The sequence below is a fragment of the Ceratosolen solmsi genome, unplaced genomic scaffold (assembly GCF_000503995.2).
Source record: "Ceratosolen solmsi marchali unplaced genomic scaffold, CerSol_1.0 scaffold1, whole genome shotgun sequence".
NCBI lineage: Eukaryota > Metazoa > Arthropoda > Insecta > Hymenoptera > Agaonidae > Ceratosolen > Ceratosolen solmsi.
Window position 1 is genome coordinate 2,132,379 of NW_011948415.1, and position 18,732 is coordinate 2,151,110.

Here is an 18,732-nt window from a genome sequence, read left to right on the forward strand (position 1 = left end):
TCGCCCACTTTTCTTAATTATTACAAATGTGATTTTCTTTTTCTCGCACATCTAATCAAAAACATTAAGTAAATTTCAATACGCTAAAAAATACAGTTAATTCGCTTATTGAAACAATAAAAGCCTATAAAAAATACAATAAAAATTTCATTTTCCCTTGACTTTCCTTTTGATACTTAAAAAAAAAGTAAAAAAAAAGAACAGAAAAAAAATTGTATATAAAAGATAAAAACATTAACATACATTAAAATGCGTTAATTCTGGAAGAAGTCTTAGTTGACAACCACAGCACGCACTCTTCGAAACAATTATCGTAGATTTAATTTCTTATATAAAATAAGTAAGAAGAAATATACCGGCATTACTTTGGTTGTTAATCAAGGTCACCTTCCTACCTAGCCATAGTACGGTACTAAAGCGAAGTATATCGATCGTTTATTCATTCATCGTTTCATCGATCCAGACATTCGCATTTTTCTTTTATATTTGCCTCAGATTTTTATTTCTTAATATTTTCTAAACAAATAAATAATTTATCGTTCTTTACTACAATCAAGATTCATTATATTACCTTATAAAAACCAAAATACTATTTAAACATTGTTTTTTGGTAAAGTATAAAGTACATCAGTCTACATTAATTATTAAGCCTTTACTTACCATTAGCAATAAATATATATGAAAAAATAATTTTCTACTTGTAAATAATTAAAGTGGTAAGAAAAATTAATTTTTTTCACTGATTAATTGTAGAACCATTTCACAATAAAAAAAACTCTTACAACGAGCAAATCTTACTTCCCGGCATAACGATCAATAAGACAGTGATTAAAAAAAAAAAAAAAAAAAAAAAAAAAAAAAAAAAAGACTGCTAATGCATTAGTGACACTAATACTCATGATGTTATTAATCAATCAAGCAAATACAAAGTGATCGATAAAAAGTGCGAAAGCCTAAGGTGACCAAATTGCAAGGCGGATCAACGCAGAACTCGTGCGTTTCCACGCGCGCAACAATGAGGAATTGGATAATCGGAATTCGAAGGGGCGGGCAATTCAAGTAGCAACGGTCTCACACTATCTTGAGCGTAGAGTTCGATGTCAAGGGGACGGGTCACGCGACGTTCGTCGCGCTCGTATTCTCCTGCTCTCCCCAGCCCTCGCTGTCGCACTCGCTCTCCGATGCCGAGTCACTGTCGCTGAACTCCACGGCGACCCGCCGCGCAAGAATCGATGCCACGTCGTTCAATGCATTCACTCGCTCCACCTCCTTTTGCTCGATCTTCTCCACTTTGCGCAACTTAATACCTGGACAAAGAAACAAAACAAAACAAATAATAATAATAATAATAATAATAATAATAATAATAATAGAGATCAATCAAGTTCCAACTGTTTAATACACAGTCTCTTTCATTTCGATGGAAATGAGATAGACATTCGTCCGCTCATGGACACCTGCTAAATTGACTTGCGCATCCCTTTTGTTCCGAGAGCGTGTACATTGCTCTCAGACAAAATAGGAATGCTTGAGAAGACCGTTTTAATTAATGGCTCTAGTTTGGAAAAACGGGAGTAATATTTTTTGCCCTCGAGTTACGTATAATTATTCAAGATCGGTACAGCAAGCGATAAATTTACCGTCTCTTATAGCCTTGAGTAGGTCGTTCCTAGGATCAACGGGTGCGGGTAAGTTCGGATTGTTCGGCTTCCTCAGTTGGCCGTCCACGATGCTTTTGAGGGGCTTGAGTTTCGGTGGGTTGTTTACTATCATCTTCGCGATATCCCCATTCGTTATGGGCATTTGAGGCGCGAGGGGTGGTCCATTGGAAATGGGCGGGGGTGGCGGTGGGGGTGGCGGGGGTGGTATATTGCAAGGCGGCGAGACGGGCCGTGGAGGAGCTGGATCAGGGGTCGGCGGCGGTGGTGGCAAGTCCTGGGGTACGGACTCGGTCTCGTCCGTGCCTATCGGCATCATCTGCCCCAGATGAACGCTGGCAACCGTCGGGGTGGATTGGTGATTCGGCAGCGGACTGTTCGAGCGGCTGCCGTTTCTGTTGAGCAAGTGTGACGGTAGCGTTCCTAATAAATATGAACAAAAATTTAGATTATGCTGGAGATATTTTCGTATTATGTACAATGAAACATTATCAATCAACGAAAAGGTAATCAACGAAACATGTGTCAAATTGATTATTGAGATAAGAATTATATTAAGTACATCTAAATTATTCGACAGATTAAAGCAAATATATAATGTTACGAAATTTAACATACGATAAATAAATATATCTACGTTTATTTTGAACATAAAGTTTTAAAAGTTTTAAGGAATTTGAAACGATGAATTTTTAAGAAAATCATTTGAAAATATTATATAGATAATACTAAAAATATGTTCACACATAAAAATTCGACTATTGGAGAATATTATTAATAATGAAATTAGACTTATGACATTGATTAAAAAAAAAAAAAAAAAAATATATATGTAATGACAAACTCGAAACAATATACTAAGGCTGGCTATTTAGATTTTCATGGATTGAAATTGTTGAGTAATATTGTTATTCGTAATTTATCGATCAGACGAGTAAACTCTGTTGAGTCATTGTTTAATCGCTATTATTGCTGGCTATTTTTATTATAATTAATTGAATTATCATCAATCTCAATAACATTCTCATACGTTTTCAAGTGAATCCTCTTTAAAACGATGATTGTCGAAAGAGTAATAATACTTGGTGCGAGTTGTAATAATGTTTTCCCGCTACGATTCGAATCATTGGCCATAGGCGGATAATGTAAATAATTAGTTTATTATGCGTTTGAGGACTGCGATGAGCAATGCAAATTATCCGTATGAGAAAAAACCGACCGTTCATAGAAGGCGGCGACATGGGTTCTCCAGGAGGTGGCGGAGGTGGTGGCAATGTATCCCTGCCGGTACTCATAGATCTGCCTCTCGTCGGTGTATTATTCGCTGAGGCTATCGTCGGGGTGGAGTTACTAGACGCGTTGCTAGGCGGTGCAGGAGGTGGCTGGGACGGTCGACTTCTTCCAAATCTGTTCGGCGTCCCCGGGGCTCCAGGGCTCTGGTACGTGTCGCTGCCAGATTGTCCTTGACCCGGAGCGTAATGGGATCCGTAGGCACTGTCCTCGTAGCCTTGAACCTGTTCAAACAAGTGTAATGCTTTATTTTTATTTCTTATCATTGAAAATGTCCGTATACGTCCCTACCAATTAGCCAATGTTAAAAATAATTGTTAAATACATAAAACGCGAAAAAATTTAGAGAATTCGAACAAGGGATATCATGCATGTGCAATGGATACAGTAGATAAAACGCAGTTTTACTAAGCCGATGCATAGAAAATCCTTAAACAGCGGTGTAATTATTAACAAGACTGTAAATTTATGTATAACGACGTAGTGTAAGTTACTCATAATAAAGGTACGCTAAAGAAACGACATGGGATTTTTTAATTCTTTCTTTTTTTTTTTTTTTTTTTTTTTAAAGGAACATGGTCCGTTCAACCATTGAGAGCCACTTGTGATAAAAAGTGAACTAAAGCAGCGTTATATGGAGCCAAGTAAGAAAATAGAGAGAAAATAGTCATTCGTGAGATTAAGACGTTTATCCAAGAAAGTTGCAACGCTCGGAGTGGACGTGCTCCGACTCGCTTAAGGTACAAAGGGGCCCGACAAAGGCCATAAGCCAAGATCGGACAAGGAAATCCACGGGACCCACCTGTCCGGTATAGTTGGCCGCGCGGTAATGCTCGGACATTGGGGGACTGTAGATCTGGTGCTCCTCGGGCGGGTAGCTGCGCCTGAGCTCGATGCTGTTGGGCCTCGGGGGCCTGGGCTCCGTCATCACCATTCCGAGGAGTGCCTCGTCCGGGATGCCGTGACTCGACCTGTACTGAATGCCCTGGGACGGCATTATGTACTCGCCATGGCCGACGGCGATTTGCCGCTGGCGCTCACGCGTATTGTGGGGCTGCCTCACGCGCTTCTTGTGCCGGCCTCCGCCGCTCCCGCCTCCGTCGTTCCGAGGCCTGTGGGGCTGTTGTCGCCGAGCGAGAAAGGAAAACGGTTTTTGAGGTTAGACGGTGCACTGCGCATCTGGCTGCCGGCGATCGCTCGCGCCAGCACCTCTCGCCCGTACGGGAAAATTGTGCAAGCTCAACTTGGGATAAATTGTGAGTGTTGGTGAGTATGGGGTGGCGGTGGTGGTGGTGTTGGCGGTGATGGCGGCGGAGGGGAGAGGGGAACTAGCGGATGACTGCTCGAGCGCATTCCTATTGGCCTACAACTTTGCTCGGGCAACGCATTTCAATGTAGCTAGTGCAATAGCGAGTGCACGGGTATCGAATCTTTAAGCATACGTTAAAAGGAAAAAGGCGACTCGTTTCTTCCTCGCCTATGATCGATTGTAATATTCGCGCTAAGTGCATCGATCGATTCAGTCGAAAGTGCTTGAAGAAAACTTCTTAAAAGCTCGGTTAACATTCGCCCACTTGTTAGTCTCACTCGTTTAAATTGCGTCGACTCAAGAACATTTCGAACGAATCGATTAACGCTTCGTGTTTAAAACAATGCTCGCTTAAAGCTACTTTCTCTCCACGTAATGCGCTTTCCGAACAAGCTTTTGAACTAAAATGTCGTTGCAAATGGCGCGGCAATATTATTATAATTATTGCGGCAATTAAGGCATAAATCGTTTGTTTTTATCCGTCTAAATATTAAAATTGACAGCTACACTTTCACAAGAGTGGTGGTATAAAATTGTATGTAAAAATTGTTTTACATCCAAGGAACAATGAGCAATTATTCGCCTTTTGATAATACAATCAACGAGATAAAAAAAATCCATTTATTACGGTAATAATAAATGATATTAGAATTAGATCCGTTAATTAATATGATTCTGAAATTTATTGAACTGGATATTGCGTGCCAATGTTTGTACCGAACGTGTTCATTATTTTAATATTTATTTTAATATTTTTTACGTTAAAAAGTAATGAATTGTTGGGAATATAATAATGGCTAATCAATAAAATGTGCCCCTAGCAGTCATCGATTAGTTCCGTAAGCGGAGATTTTTTTCCTAGAAAATGAAAATAGTCATTTCTCCGCAGTTCAATTACGTAGCTCTTAACGATCAATTAATTGTGTTGGACACTCGTTTTGGCTTTATAGATAGAAATTCTTAAAAAAAAAAAAAAAAAAAAAAAAAAAAAAAAAACCATGACTAATTCAATTTCCTTGATGCAAGATGGTAACAAAGAGGAGAAGGTACAACAACAACAAGAAGAAAAAAATGAATTGATGAATATCTTTTCTCCTATCGTGTATGTGTCACTGATGATAATGAAATGTGAATAATGTTATGACTATTTAATCATTATTTACAGCCACATGATATATCCATAATAAGGAGTTGATGAATTAAGAAGGGAATTTTAATAGAAAAGTATGTATAAATATATATATATATATATATATATATATAAATACACATATATATAAATATACACACACACATAAATATATGTATGTATGTATAATAAAATGCATAATTCATTAGCTAAAACTATGATAGCAATATCTAAGAGTAATCTGAAAGCGAGCAGCTAGAGCAACTCTTTATCTATGTATTTATTAGCAAAAAAGAAGAGAACACTGGTTAATAAGAAAAACCACGCACACAAAAGGTGAGCTCGAAATAATGTGAGTGATAATAATACGATTAATTTAATTTGTAGAAGAAAAATCTTTTAGATGATGGGGCGTAAAAAAAACTACAAAGATCCAAACCATCGACTTGCCTCTCTGAACGGTTCGGCATATTCGGACTCGGTCTATAACCAAGGGGAGAGTTTATATTGTTAACACATTATTTTACAATAATTCTGTTATATTGATTTAGTATTTAGAACTTTTGGCATAAATTAATAGCTTCTGGATACCTCAAGGAAAAATTTTCTATCGTTTTTCGAATTAATCGCGAGATGAATTTAATTGCTCGTAAATATTGAAAGATTAAATATTACAATGAAATTGAAAATTTTTCCTATTGAAATATACATAAAACTGTAATAAATAAAAGCTTGTCCATTGATATTACCTTCTTTCCTCTGTCATGCAATTTCTTTTCAGTATCCTTGAGCATCTCCTGACTCCATAAATCGAAAAAGTAATTGGGATCGGTATAAAACTTTAAGCCATCTTTTCCGTCGTCCCTAAAAATAGAAAATTCATGATAATGTGCATGATCGCATCAAAGAGGATTTATCGATCGAAAATTTACAGCATTACAGCACGTTATGAACAGCAGACAAATCTATTTTTTGATAAAGATATATGTCGAGTCATTTGAGAAAAATAAAGTTAAATAAAGTAAAATTCTTTTTCATTTTATTTTCTAAAATTTTAAAATACTTACACTTTCGCGTGAAAATGAGCCTTAATAGAATTAACGATAGGTAATGTAATTAAATTTTAGAGAAATTTTACTATTGATTCGATACTTACGACGAGTAAGGAGTTAAGAGTCTAGAGGATAAGTTTATTAATCTGATATTTTCATAAATGTCTATAGTTTTATAATGATTAAAAACAACAAATTTGGCTTTTGCAACTATTTATAAGGTAAAAAAGGAAAATCATTTACTCATATTAAAACTTAAATAGAGAATGTTATGTTAGAAAAAATAAAGAAGTATATTAACTTTTCCAAGCGAAATTTAATTCAACTTTAAAATTCACAGTAAAGAATTACTTATCAGATTATCGTTCCTATTTAATAAGCCAACAATTTTATTGTAAAATGACCAATTAAACCACATAAGTAAAGAATAATTTCTAAAAGAAACGAAGCGAATCGATTAAGATACAGAGAAAATTTGCATTTCCACATTGCTTATAAATAAATACATAAATAAAATAGTCGTAGCACCTGTAATCGTTCAACTTGTTAAGTGGTGGTGGAGAATCACACAAATGGTAAGTTTCCATCATGGCGGTTGGCATTGTGTCCCTGGAGACGACTTGCTGATCGAAGACGACTGAACTCTTAAAGGCTTTCCTCATGTGAATGTCTTGAAGCGAAACTAAAACGAGTAAACAGAGATTAGTTAGTCAATGTATTGGCTGAGAAAGTTCAAGCGGATTTACCAAAGTGAACTAAGTTTGCAGTTATCTGTTTCAACAAGTGAAACTTATTTGAGCAATTAAATTGTACTTGTAATTATAACTATTTTTAATGACATTTTAACCAACCGATACTATATTATTTTCAACGTCTTCACGCAATTTCTTCTTATTCATATTCATACATTTATTGTTTTACATAAATTTCCTATCTAAACATAAAAAATTGCACGATTTTCCTTTATTTATACACGACACCACATTATATGTAAATTTTTTGTTCAAAATTAATTTTTCATTAAAGAAAACTTTCAAATTAGTCGATTAAATGCAAAAATGAATGAAAAAATTAAAAAACAAAACAAAAAATGTCAATAAGCTTTACGTTCTGACTGACAGTTACGTAAAAACCAAACTTCTTATTGTTGTGTTAAGCATACGTTGCTCTCAATTTTAAGGAAATTAAAGCAATTCTTAAAGAAAGAACATAATTCTTATTCCGATAAGAAGTCGTTAGCTTTAGGTTTAGATTAATTACTCCGATAAGTGAGTGTAAAATGTTAATGCTTGCTCGATAACTATAAATTTTCCTGAAATTTCGACAATGCACAGCATTGCAAAAATAAAGTTCTACTAGAGCTACAAATCACTGCACCGCCTGAATTTCACAAACTGTCTATTATTAACAAGGATACTTTACGATAAACCGAATAGCCACTATAAGCGAAAGCTCTAATAACGCTGTTTTTTTCATGATCCTTGATATAGAGATGATGGTAGCAGAATATATTTGGAGCGAGTCCACTCACCTTCTTCAACGTTACTATCGAGCTGTATGACCTTCACGGCGAGCCTGTCGATCCTGGCCTGGAGCGAGTTGGCCCGGTCGCTGAGGCCGTGGGCCTCTTTCGCGAGCTCGCCGAACAGATCCTCAGCGTGCCTCGAGAGGCTCGACAGTTGCCTGATGGTATTGGCGAGGGTGCCGTTGGTGACGGCCTCGAGCTCCGAGGGCAGGGGGAAGTCTTCGGGTATGGTGCCACGGGCCACATGCACTGGCTCGACGACCCTCTTGGGCAGCGGCATGGCTCACCCTGATGTACCCCGACGGGGCCTCACGAACCCCCCGGGCTCTGGCTCCTCCTCCTCCTCCTGCTCCTCCTCCTCCTCCTCCTCCTCCTCCTCCGCCGGCGACGGCTCACCGATCTCGTGAAACCTGCGCCATAAACAGACGAATTCGTTGTAAAATGATTGGCGCCGGCGACGGCTCACCGATCTCGTGAAACCTGCGCCATAAACAGACGAATTCGTTGTAAAATGATTGGCCAGCTTTTGCAGTTAAGAAATTAACAAGAGTGAACGTGAAATTCTATGATCATTCATCGTCTCGTTACACGCCAATCTTCGGCAATTTATTGAACATTACTATTTATAATAATAATTAATTAAAAAATAAAAATTCGTTTTTCTAACTTGCACCCTCCATGATGAAAAAAACGTAGAAAACGAGATGTTTTATTATTTCGGTAATAAATATTACATAATGGAAACAATCTTCAGGCACCGTGGTAGTTATTAAATTGAAGAATCGTCTTTTCATTAAATTGTTACGGATACGTTGGTATAACAATTAATCTACTTCTAAAGATAATGGCTGTTCAAAATCCAAAGGAACGCATTCCAGTATTTATATTGCCTTAACAGTACATCAGTCTATTAATAGCATATAATCATACGATATTTATATTTTACGTAATTATAAGTATTATGAGATATGACCTCTTAAGTTTATATTAATAATCGACAATTCTACCGACAACTGGAACAATATCTAATCGATACATCAAATCGCCTAATCAACATCGTTATCACATTATCTTAATTATCATTTATATTTTATTTATCGGTGTATAAAAATTACATCGTCTGTATTATGTAAATAAATTAATAGAAAGTCCCCTTGGTTAAGGCACAGTATGACAAATTGCAAGATTCACATGTTTTCTATATGTTTGATTATAAGTCACTTTTATTTTATCTTCTTTATATAAACAGAGGTTATGTATACGCAATAATTATCTCTCGTATGAAAATTGCTAAAAGTGATAGTTTGTAAAACCAGAAAGTCTCAATATTATGGCTTGCAATGAATAAAATATATAAATATTAGAGAATAAAAATATATTGTTTTAAAGATGTGATTGAGACAACAAATTTGTAATTGAATTGTCAAAACGGCGCTTACGAGTGTAAATGTCCGATGAAAATGTTTCTATTATCAAAGCTATCATATTATTATCAATGCGAATGATGCACACTTTTAAAATATAATACATCGAGTTCTGCCTATTTGCTCAAAGTTCTATTGTGAATAATAATCGAAGCTATTGTGGATCGTAACATTATTTATTTTAGCCTGTAAAATTGTATTTTTAGCAGATAATAGTAGGATACTGCGGCTGCACACTGCTTTCCAGCATTTTATATTATACACGAATAATAACTCTAAATTCTCTTCTTTAAGCTCCTTTTCGTCACTCATAACGAATTTTTATACTCTTATTAATCTCATAAAAAAAAAAAAAAAAAAAAAAAAAAAAAAAAAAAAATTCAAAAAAAAATTCAAGAAAATTGTAAAATATTTACTCGGAATATATTTTTAAGTATTTCCTATGTTAAGCAATTGTGTGAGAAGGAATTTATCTCACGAGTACTTAATCGAGATAGATTAAGTATATTTTAAAACGTACAATCAAAACGATTTAATCTAAATCTCTACGAATGAAAGACGTTTTATCCAAGAGGGATGCCATCCCCGCCACATGGCACAAGGATTACGGGCGATGGCTGACTCCGCTGTATTAGGTCGAACGGACGAATTTTAACCTCGACTATCCCCGGTTGGATTATTTATTCACGATCTACGATACCCAACAATAAACCACTCTCCATTAGGCATTAAATTTCTCTAGAGTCCGGGTGCTCGAGTATCAGCAGCCCATCGCTCGAGTCGCAGCAGAACTTCGATGAGTCAGAGGCGCGAGCGCCGACTTATCGCTCGCCCATGCCTCGGCCTCCTCGATGGGTGCGCTCCCACGCGTGGCCGAGGGTGGGGCGCGTGCGTTGGCCTTGGCCGTTTCGCTCGTGCGAGCGGTTGACGCTGGGGCTTGGGTGCTAAGACACGCCGCGTATTCGCTCGCGAGTAACCTGGACGCCGATAAGCCTCCGGTCCCAGCTACAGCATCTACCTTCATAGCCAATTGTCCTTCGTGATGGGACCTGATGATCGCTGGCCCAACTCCAGCCGATCACACTCGGATGCGTGTGAAGTACACGCGCTTCACTCGATATCAATGACTCGACGTTTATAATTGAAGGTGCAATGATGTAGACGACGCCGTTCATGTCTAAATGAGTGAATGTTGACGTTTTTGTCTTCGCGAAACACGCGTTGTCTATTCTTTTAATAATTATCTTACGCTTATCGTTATTAATTTATCAGTACATATTCTCGATTAAATAATTTACAGTCCCTTATAAATATAAAGCAACACCGTCTCATTCGAATTTATAGGTAAAACGCAAGGACAACGAAGATGACAAGTTATACGTGTGACAAAACATACATACATACATACATACATACATACATACATACATACATACATACATACATACATACATACATACATACATACATACATACATACATACATACATACATACATACATACATACATACATACATACATACATACATACATACATACATACATACATACATACATACATACATACATACATACATACATACATACATACATACATACATACATACATACATACATACATACATACATACATACATACATACATACATACATACATACATACATACATACATACATACATACATACATACATACATACATACATACATACATACATACATACATACATACATACATACATACATACATACATACATACATACATACATACATACATACATACATACATACATACATACATACATACATACATACATACATACATACATACATACATACATACATACATACATACATACATACATACATACATACATACATACATACATACATACATACATACATACATACATACATACATACATACATACATACATATATGGCTGTACGTTCATGTGAGAACATTCAGGTGCAAGATACAATAAACGTGGTTAAATTTTTTTTTCAGATAATTTGGATTCTTTGAAATGTGTAGTAGAGCTAAGGTGAAAACACCGTGCAACGGACGTGGAATATTTAATAAGGGAGGAGCGCTCGTTGCTCCTTGCGTGACTAATCGTGGAGATGAATAACAATAGGGGACGCGATTATCCAAAAGTAAGAAATAACGAGATCGCACGTATGGACTTGGTGTTATCGGGGATGGGGTGCGAGGTTGTGAGATTGGGCTGGGATAAAATATAGGTTAGGATAATCTCTAGTTGGCGTGATATTAGTTAGATAGGTGCCCTGTCCCCATCCAATGACTTCATCTCTCCAAATTTCATTTCCTTCGGTATTTCTTTTGGGAGATGCCACCAGTCTCGCGGATCTTACCTTCGATGTCACAAGCTGAATATCTAGGAGTTCCCGACCACATGGAAACACATGGGCGTCGACAAACCGACAGTGTCTGGCAATATCGAGGGAAGCCGAGTGCTCACAAGTGTAATCTAACGTGGGTGAATAAAAGGGTCTCGCGTAGGGAGAAATAATTTGTCCTACTTCAATTCGCACTATAATAAGTTGACTGTACTTTCACTTCTTGCTTCAAAGAATATTACGGTAAATTTCTTTGAATACCGTGAAAAAAATTTACGGCCACTTTTCACAAACGATAAATTCTAGCAATGTATTAAGAATGGTATTTAGAGAAGATGATAATGCATTAAAAACAAGGCAGTTGTACCTAGATTATATAATTTCATTGTGTAATTACAGCTGTTGTTTAAGAAAAAAACCTGGAAATGAGCTTAATATGAAGTTTGAAATAAAACGTGGTAAACAATGTCTACGTTACTTATCGATGGGACATGGAAGGCCAAGATTTATGCGTACGATTAGTTATTTTATGACTTCAATTGACTCAATTACTTTAGGAACAAATATTCCAAGTAAGCTGCATATTGCTTTCAATTTCTCTTTCATAGTGATAAGATCGAATAAAGATGATATATATGATATAATATATGATACCTATCAATATTTTCATCATTATTTTATATTTTCTCCATGATTAAAATAACAATCATGTATTTTGCTCGGTTTTTTTTTCTTTTTTAATGACAAAATAAATGCCTGAAATGAATTGAATTATAACTTTTATGGCGATAATAGTCGAATCATTGTTTCACTTTAATTTACAACTACAAGGAGCTTCAGAAATCAAAAAGCAAAAAAGAAAAAATACAACAACGCCGAGTAGATTGTGCTTACAACAAATGAGAAGTAAACATAGTGACGAAGTAAATTGCATTTGAATATTCGAGCCTTGGATGAGATAACGACTCGAGCGTTAGCTCATTCGTCTATAAATCTGCGGGGTTTGTAAGCTGTAAATAGTCAGCGACGTTGTTTTCTACGTGGCTCCTCATAAATTAGGGGAATTGGCGAACCGGTCGATTTAAAAGTGGGCGATCAGGCTCGTTTGCTCTTAGCGAAAGCGCGCCTTCTCGCACCCACCATCGATCACGTACTTTTATAAGATCAAGCGAATTGCTTACGCAGGACTCGCACGACGACGGTTGTGCGCACACATGTTCGCGACATCTGCCCCCCACCCCCAGCCTCCCTACATCCAACCCGGAAATTAAACATTCGTAGCTTGGAAATACTTTTCGATAAGGAAGCTATTCAATGGGCGTGAGAGATAGTAGAAGAGAAAGGGAGAGCGCATCAATTTGACAGCATGTCGAGTATACAATGTGAATATAGACCGAACGAATGATAAAATTTCGTAAGAAGTTTTAAAAGTTGGCTTTAAAATCAGCTTTTCTTTTTATCGAGAGAAAGCACATTTTGTGACGAAATTTTCCTAACGAATAATGATAATTTTTATACTTTTGCATGGACATTGAAAAATCTTAACTTCAAACCTCATAACTTTGGCCATGAATGTATTTATTTATTCTAGCGGGATAATTTATCGTGATCGATGGTGATGTCATAATTACAAATTGATAAAAGCTCGTTTAAATTCAATTCAACATATTAATGTTTAGAGCCAAACAATACTGCTTTGTATTTAAATGTGATACCAAAAGCAAAATAGGGCTATACACTTGTTTAATAATATATATATATATATATATATATATATATATATTGTTGAAATATTTGCTTGAAAATCACGTAAAACACAGTATTTTGATAAAAATTGTTATATGACGGAGAGAAGTATAGTAATGAAAAATATAACGCAGTCTCATACGATCGAAAGATCAAAACAAAGAGCAAAGGTGATGAAAATAAAACTAACAATTTAAGCCAACGTTTGGTTTGGCTTTTCGGTAGCTCGAGGCGGCTCTCTCTCTCTCTCTCTCTCTCTCACCTCACGCCATTGCAAACCCTCGATTTGATTATCCAAGTTAGGCGATACTTTTTATTCGAATGTGTGCTCCTCGTTCGCATATTGGCCATCGTAGGCGCGTGCACGCACGGTCTACGGCTAATCACAGGCCGCGCGCACGCCGACCTGCCACCGCGCATCACATTCCGTGTAACGAGCGCGTATTGTAATTACCGGCCCGTCATTTTCTCCCTCGCGTTCCATGCCGACACTCCGAGCCAACTTCTTTATCCTCTACCTTCGTGCTGTGGCTTTACACATTACGGCCACGCCGCATTCTTCAACGGCTGAGAAATTGAAATCGACGTCCCGCTCGAGAAGCCGCGGCCACCGACTGCAGAGTATACGAACGGGAGAGTTTGTTACATCTTGGCATGTCGTTAGCGATTCTTTACGGCTTTTATAATCGAGCGTCGAATATCAAGCCTTCTCACGTGAACAAGCCGGCATGACGAAGATGCGAGTATGTTCTACGATATAATGCAGCGTACGATAAATATAAAAGTGCCGCATATAATCGGCAAAAAGATGTTTCAACAGACTGTCTTTTACACGAGTCACTTATGAAATTCTACAAATTGCAAAAGTTGATTCGTTTCTTCAGCCTTAATGCCATAACGATTGTTACAAGTTTTATTGATATTTGTATATATTGCGATAAACATTTTAAATTACTTTTTCAGATAGTTCTTTCCTATCTCTCTCCATTTATCCACCTGCATCAATGAAAATGCATCATTGAAACATGTATTAAAATATATTGAAAATTTATAGTAATAGACAAACTATTTAATATATAATATAAATAATATTATATAATAATATTTATTATATACAATTGCATAACAATATATGTACTCAAAGGTGAAAAAAAAATTTTCTTTATACAGATAATATATTTTTATAATTGAAATTAATTTTATAAACCCGATGCTTATACAGATTACACGTTTTTATAATATCATGTAATTGTATATAAACTTATGAAACAAATGAATTATAGATATTATTATATATAATATGTAATTGTGCATACAATTGTAGACATTAAGTTGACAAATATTACTAATGTTGATATTAAGAAAAATGCTTACAAGTTTTGCAGACAGGCGTCTTCAGTTTTTTTTTTTTTTTTGTTTTTTGTTTTTTTTACGTAGTGTAAGGTCATTAAATTTTACTTGCTAAGCACAGATAAAATGCCGTAGGTGTACAAAATCATTTTTGAAGTGTAATTTTATGCACTTGTAACGGGACATGTGTGAATTTGTAAATGTCATGCTTTTTTTTCAAGAAGAAACGTAAAATGAAAGAAGGAACAAATACATTCGTTATTTAAAAATATAATATTCATAATTCATCAAATGCAGAATATAAGTATTGACATAGGAAAACTTTCAAGTAATTAAATCATCTTTTTTTTTATGGTATGTCAATTTTTTTTATTTATTTAAACCAAATCTCTGTATTAATTGATTAAATAATTGTTGTATATTCAGAAGTTTTTCATGATATAAACACGAAACACAATACGTACACATTAGAGTACACGTCTAATTAATCTTACGTAATACAAAGTGTGAGAATATTACAGTGACAGCTCCAAAGAAATAAGCATATGTGGATGGGGTAAAAGTAGTTGTAGTAGTTTGTAGACACGTGAAGATTACAAAAAAAAAAAAAAAAAAAAAAAGAATGAAAAAAAAAAGAAAGATAAAAAAAAAGAAGAAAAAATGTCCTTTCTACCTTCTACCGAATCTTCGTCGACCCTTCAAATATAAGATTATATGACTGCCGCTGTTCTATTTCTCTTTAGCGCTATTATAAATTTGATGTATATTTCAAAAAAATAAAAAGCAGTTGTCCCCAGGATAGTGGACGACGACGCAAGTGTACGGCTATCCCTGCCACTTCTGTCTTGTTTGCTCTCGTAAATAACTAAACACATAGTCGAGGTCAAATGGCTGACGTCGTCATTGCGATATCGTCATGTCACTTTTTCAGTATCTCCGTATCTTGTAAGTTTTCAAACTTCCGTAAAAGGTTATATTCAATTTAAAATTTCTAGATAATAATCGTCTTGTTTTAGCTATATTTCAAGAAGGGCACCCGTATCCTTAATAAATATTCACCCCTACAACTATTAAAAATGTCAACCACAAAAATTATTGATTAAAAACTTATCTTATTTTTTATTCGCTTACCAATGTTCGCTACCGCCTAAACTATTTACTTTACGTCGCATATCTTCGATGCTGAGTACTCAAATAAGCGGTACTTAAAGCCGGCTTTTCATACCGGTTATTCTAAAGGAACAAATAAATGCATCGGTACACGTGCATTTCATTGAAAAGAATAATAAATGAAGTGAATATAATTTCAATTTGACATAGAAAGAGATGAAAGTAAAATTATCATGGAAACACAACTATCTATTATAAAAAAATGTATTCTGTACAAAATTACATATAATTGTCAAGTTATATAAAAAGAATTTTCACATAAGCATGACTAATTGAATTTAGCAACCGACTAATTAGTATTTATAGAAAATAAATTAAATTGAACTTATGCTACCCCCAAACGATAAAATAATAAAACTTTGGTCAAATAAGTCTCGTATTCTGTGGAAAATTTAGCTTATAAATTAATTTATCTTTGTACAATTCAGGAATGAAGCATTGAAAAAAAAAAAAAATCTCATCGTCATTAACTACGTATTATTTATATATTTATGGCTTTTACGCACATTATATGCAATCTAATTGCATATTACATATTATATAAGAATAGGAATTTAAAATGTTTATATTGAATTTGATGATTCACTATTTATTGACGAGAGTAATCTGCTATTTTATATAGGAATTTTGTCGCAATAATAACTAGATTTCACAATTAATTATTATTCATGAATTTCTTCCGAACAGAAATAAATCAACAGTAAATTATGATTTAATATTATCAAATAATTATACTGTAAAATAATTACCATGCCGACGTATTTTCAGCGAATGACGATAGTTAAGCAATAATTATTTAAGCTTAACGATCAATTAGACTGATATTTAAACCATATATGTTACTTTACCATATATATTACGCGTTCGCTTCCACGTTATAAAACTACAACGGTTCGCTCCTTTTTTCTCTGCCCTACTACCCAGCCCATTGCAACCATTCATTAATCCTTAACTTTTTTGTGGCAAATATTAGCCGAGGCAAAAGATACGCATTTACAAATAAAAAAAAAAACAACAGCTTATGCACCTAACTCTTATGATACCTAAAGGATTACACTCGATATGCCTTCTAAGTGCTTCTCCTCGCTCTCTCCGCCACTACGCCATGTGGGTAATTCGAACACCAAACTAAATTCCAATGACCTCCCAGAAAATACTCAGGTTATATTTTCTTAATGGGCGCTTGCGGCCAAGATGACGGTGACGTCTTGAGTGCGTCCCTATTATTCACCTCTCATCGGTACACTTTACTTCCGTTACCGTACACACGCTGCTTTCAGCGTCAGTGACGACATTTTTAAAAGCACGCAGCATGCATACCTTTGTAGTGTATACTTTGTGATTTTTAAACTCTTATTATAAAAATAACGAGCTGTTACCAAGGATTTTATTTCTTTAACATTTTAACGAGTTTCTTCTATCAGTGAGCTGTCATAAACGATTTCGTTTAAACTATACGAGGTCTGGAAAAGCTTTTTAAAATGATTTCGATAAACACTGCTTTTGTAATACAACGGCTGGCATTGCTTTTCTTTTCTTTTTCTTTTTCTTTTTTTTTTTTTATTTATTTTTTAGTTATGTAAAAAGATTTATTAATCTTTTTTTAAAGTACGGTTGGGTTGTGATAAAATGTAAAATGGTGTCGATTAGCCAACTATTAGTGCGTACTAAATTCAATTTTAACTTAAAAATAATTACTTTTAATTAAACCTTTAGAATAAAAAAAATTTTTAATTTGTATAACGAACTTTTTGCTATTTTTTCTATAACTTGTAGTCATTTTTATGACTTTACTTATAACTTATCTTTGTATACATCACATTGTATACATATAATATATCACATATAATAACTTGAAATATTTATCTTTTTCGATAAGACTATGAATTTGTCATAATTCAACATAATGTTTTACAATGTTTGAAAATTCTGTTATAATATAAGACTGTATATATATATATATATATATATTAAATAAATGCTTTTAGTATAATATCATATACTTAATAGTCATTAATTTCTTAAATAAATAAAATATACCTTTGATCACTATGAGTGGTAGATTTGTAACAGTTAATTAAATGCATATTAAGGGAGGCAAATATTTCTGGAAAGTTGAAGAAATCAGAGATTTTCTTGATCTTTGAACAAAACTTTAACGAGATGCAAAAAAACTGTTTCATTTCAAACTAAAGAACAAGAGATATAACCATTCGCCTGTATGCGGTTATCCTTTGAAGTTCTTATTCGCTGATTCACCCTTTGCCTTCAAAAGCGGAAATGTTGGCAGTATATATTTCATGCTCTATGTTCCTCTCTCTCTCTCTCTCTCTCTCTCTCTCTCTCTCTCTCTCTCTCTGGCTGTCACATACTCACGCACAAACATAAAGTCAATGGAGCCTAAGATAATTAAAACGAAAAATAATTAATATTTTAATCGTAGTCCAAGTGATGGACGTGATTGTATAAATTTTTATTTCTCGGTACGTAAAGTTTGTCCCTCGAAGATGGAAAATATAAACTCATGAATATTAGCAATATATCTTTTAGGGATTAGGAACTAAAAACAAAAACAAATAAAAAAAAAGGACAAGATATGTGCATTATAAAGTCGTCAATGACGCACAATTATAATTTTGTACAATGTGCGTCTACAAATCGTTTTACATTCTTCGCGTGAAAGCGAGCAGCGTAATAGGAGCGATAAACATGACTTC

General features: G+C 34.9%; 1 protein-coding gene across 2 annotated transcripts; it reads right to left on the reverse strand.

Moving 5' to 3' along the window:
* Nucleotides 1–846: 846 nt before the first annotated feature.
* Nucleotides 847–8,325, reverse strand: SCAR (wiskott-Aldrich syndrome protein family member 3 SCAR). Of its 2 annotated transcripts, XM_011507586.1 has the most exons (8): nt 7,970–8,325; nt 6,967–7,120; nt 6,136–6,250; nt 5,837–5,869; nt 3,751–4,068; nt 2,878–3,172; nt 1,641–2,081; nt 847–1,307 (listed from the first exon to the last, which is right to left on the reverse strand). In XM_011507586.1, exons 1-8 carry the CDS (start codon nt 8,241–8,243, stop codon nt 1,114–1,116), a joined length of 1,824 nt encoding a protein of 607 aa, XP_011505888.1. In that variant the 5' UTR covers nt 8,244–8,325; the 3' UTR covers nt 847–1,113. The 2 variants fall into 2 exon arrangements, with proteins under 2 accessions (XP_011505888.1, XP_011505889.1); XM_011507587.1 differs by lacking the exon at nt 5,837–5,869.
* Nucleotides 8,326–18,732: the final 10,407 nt, after the last annotated feature.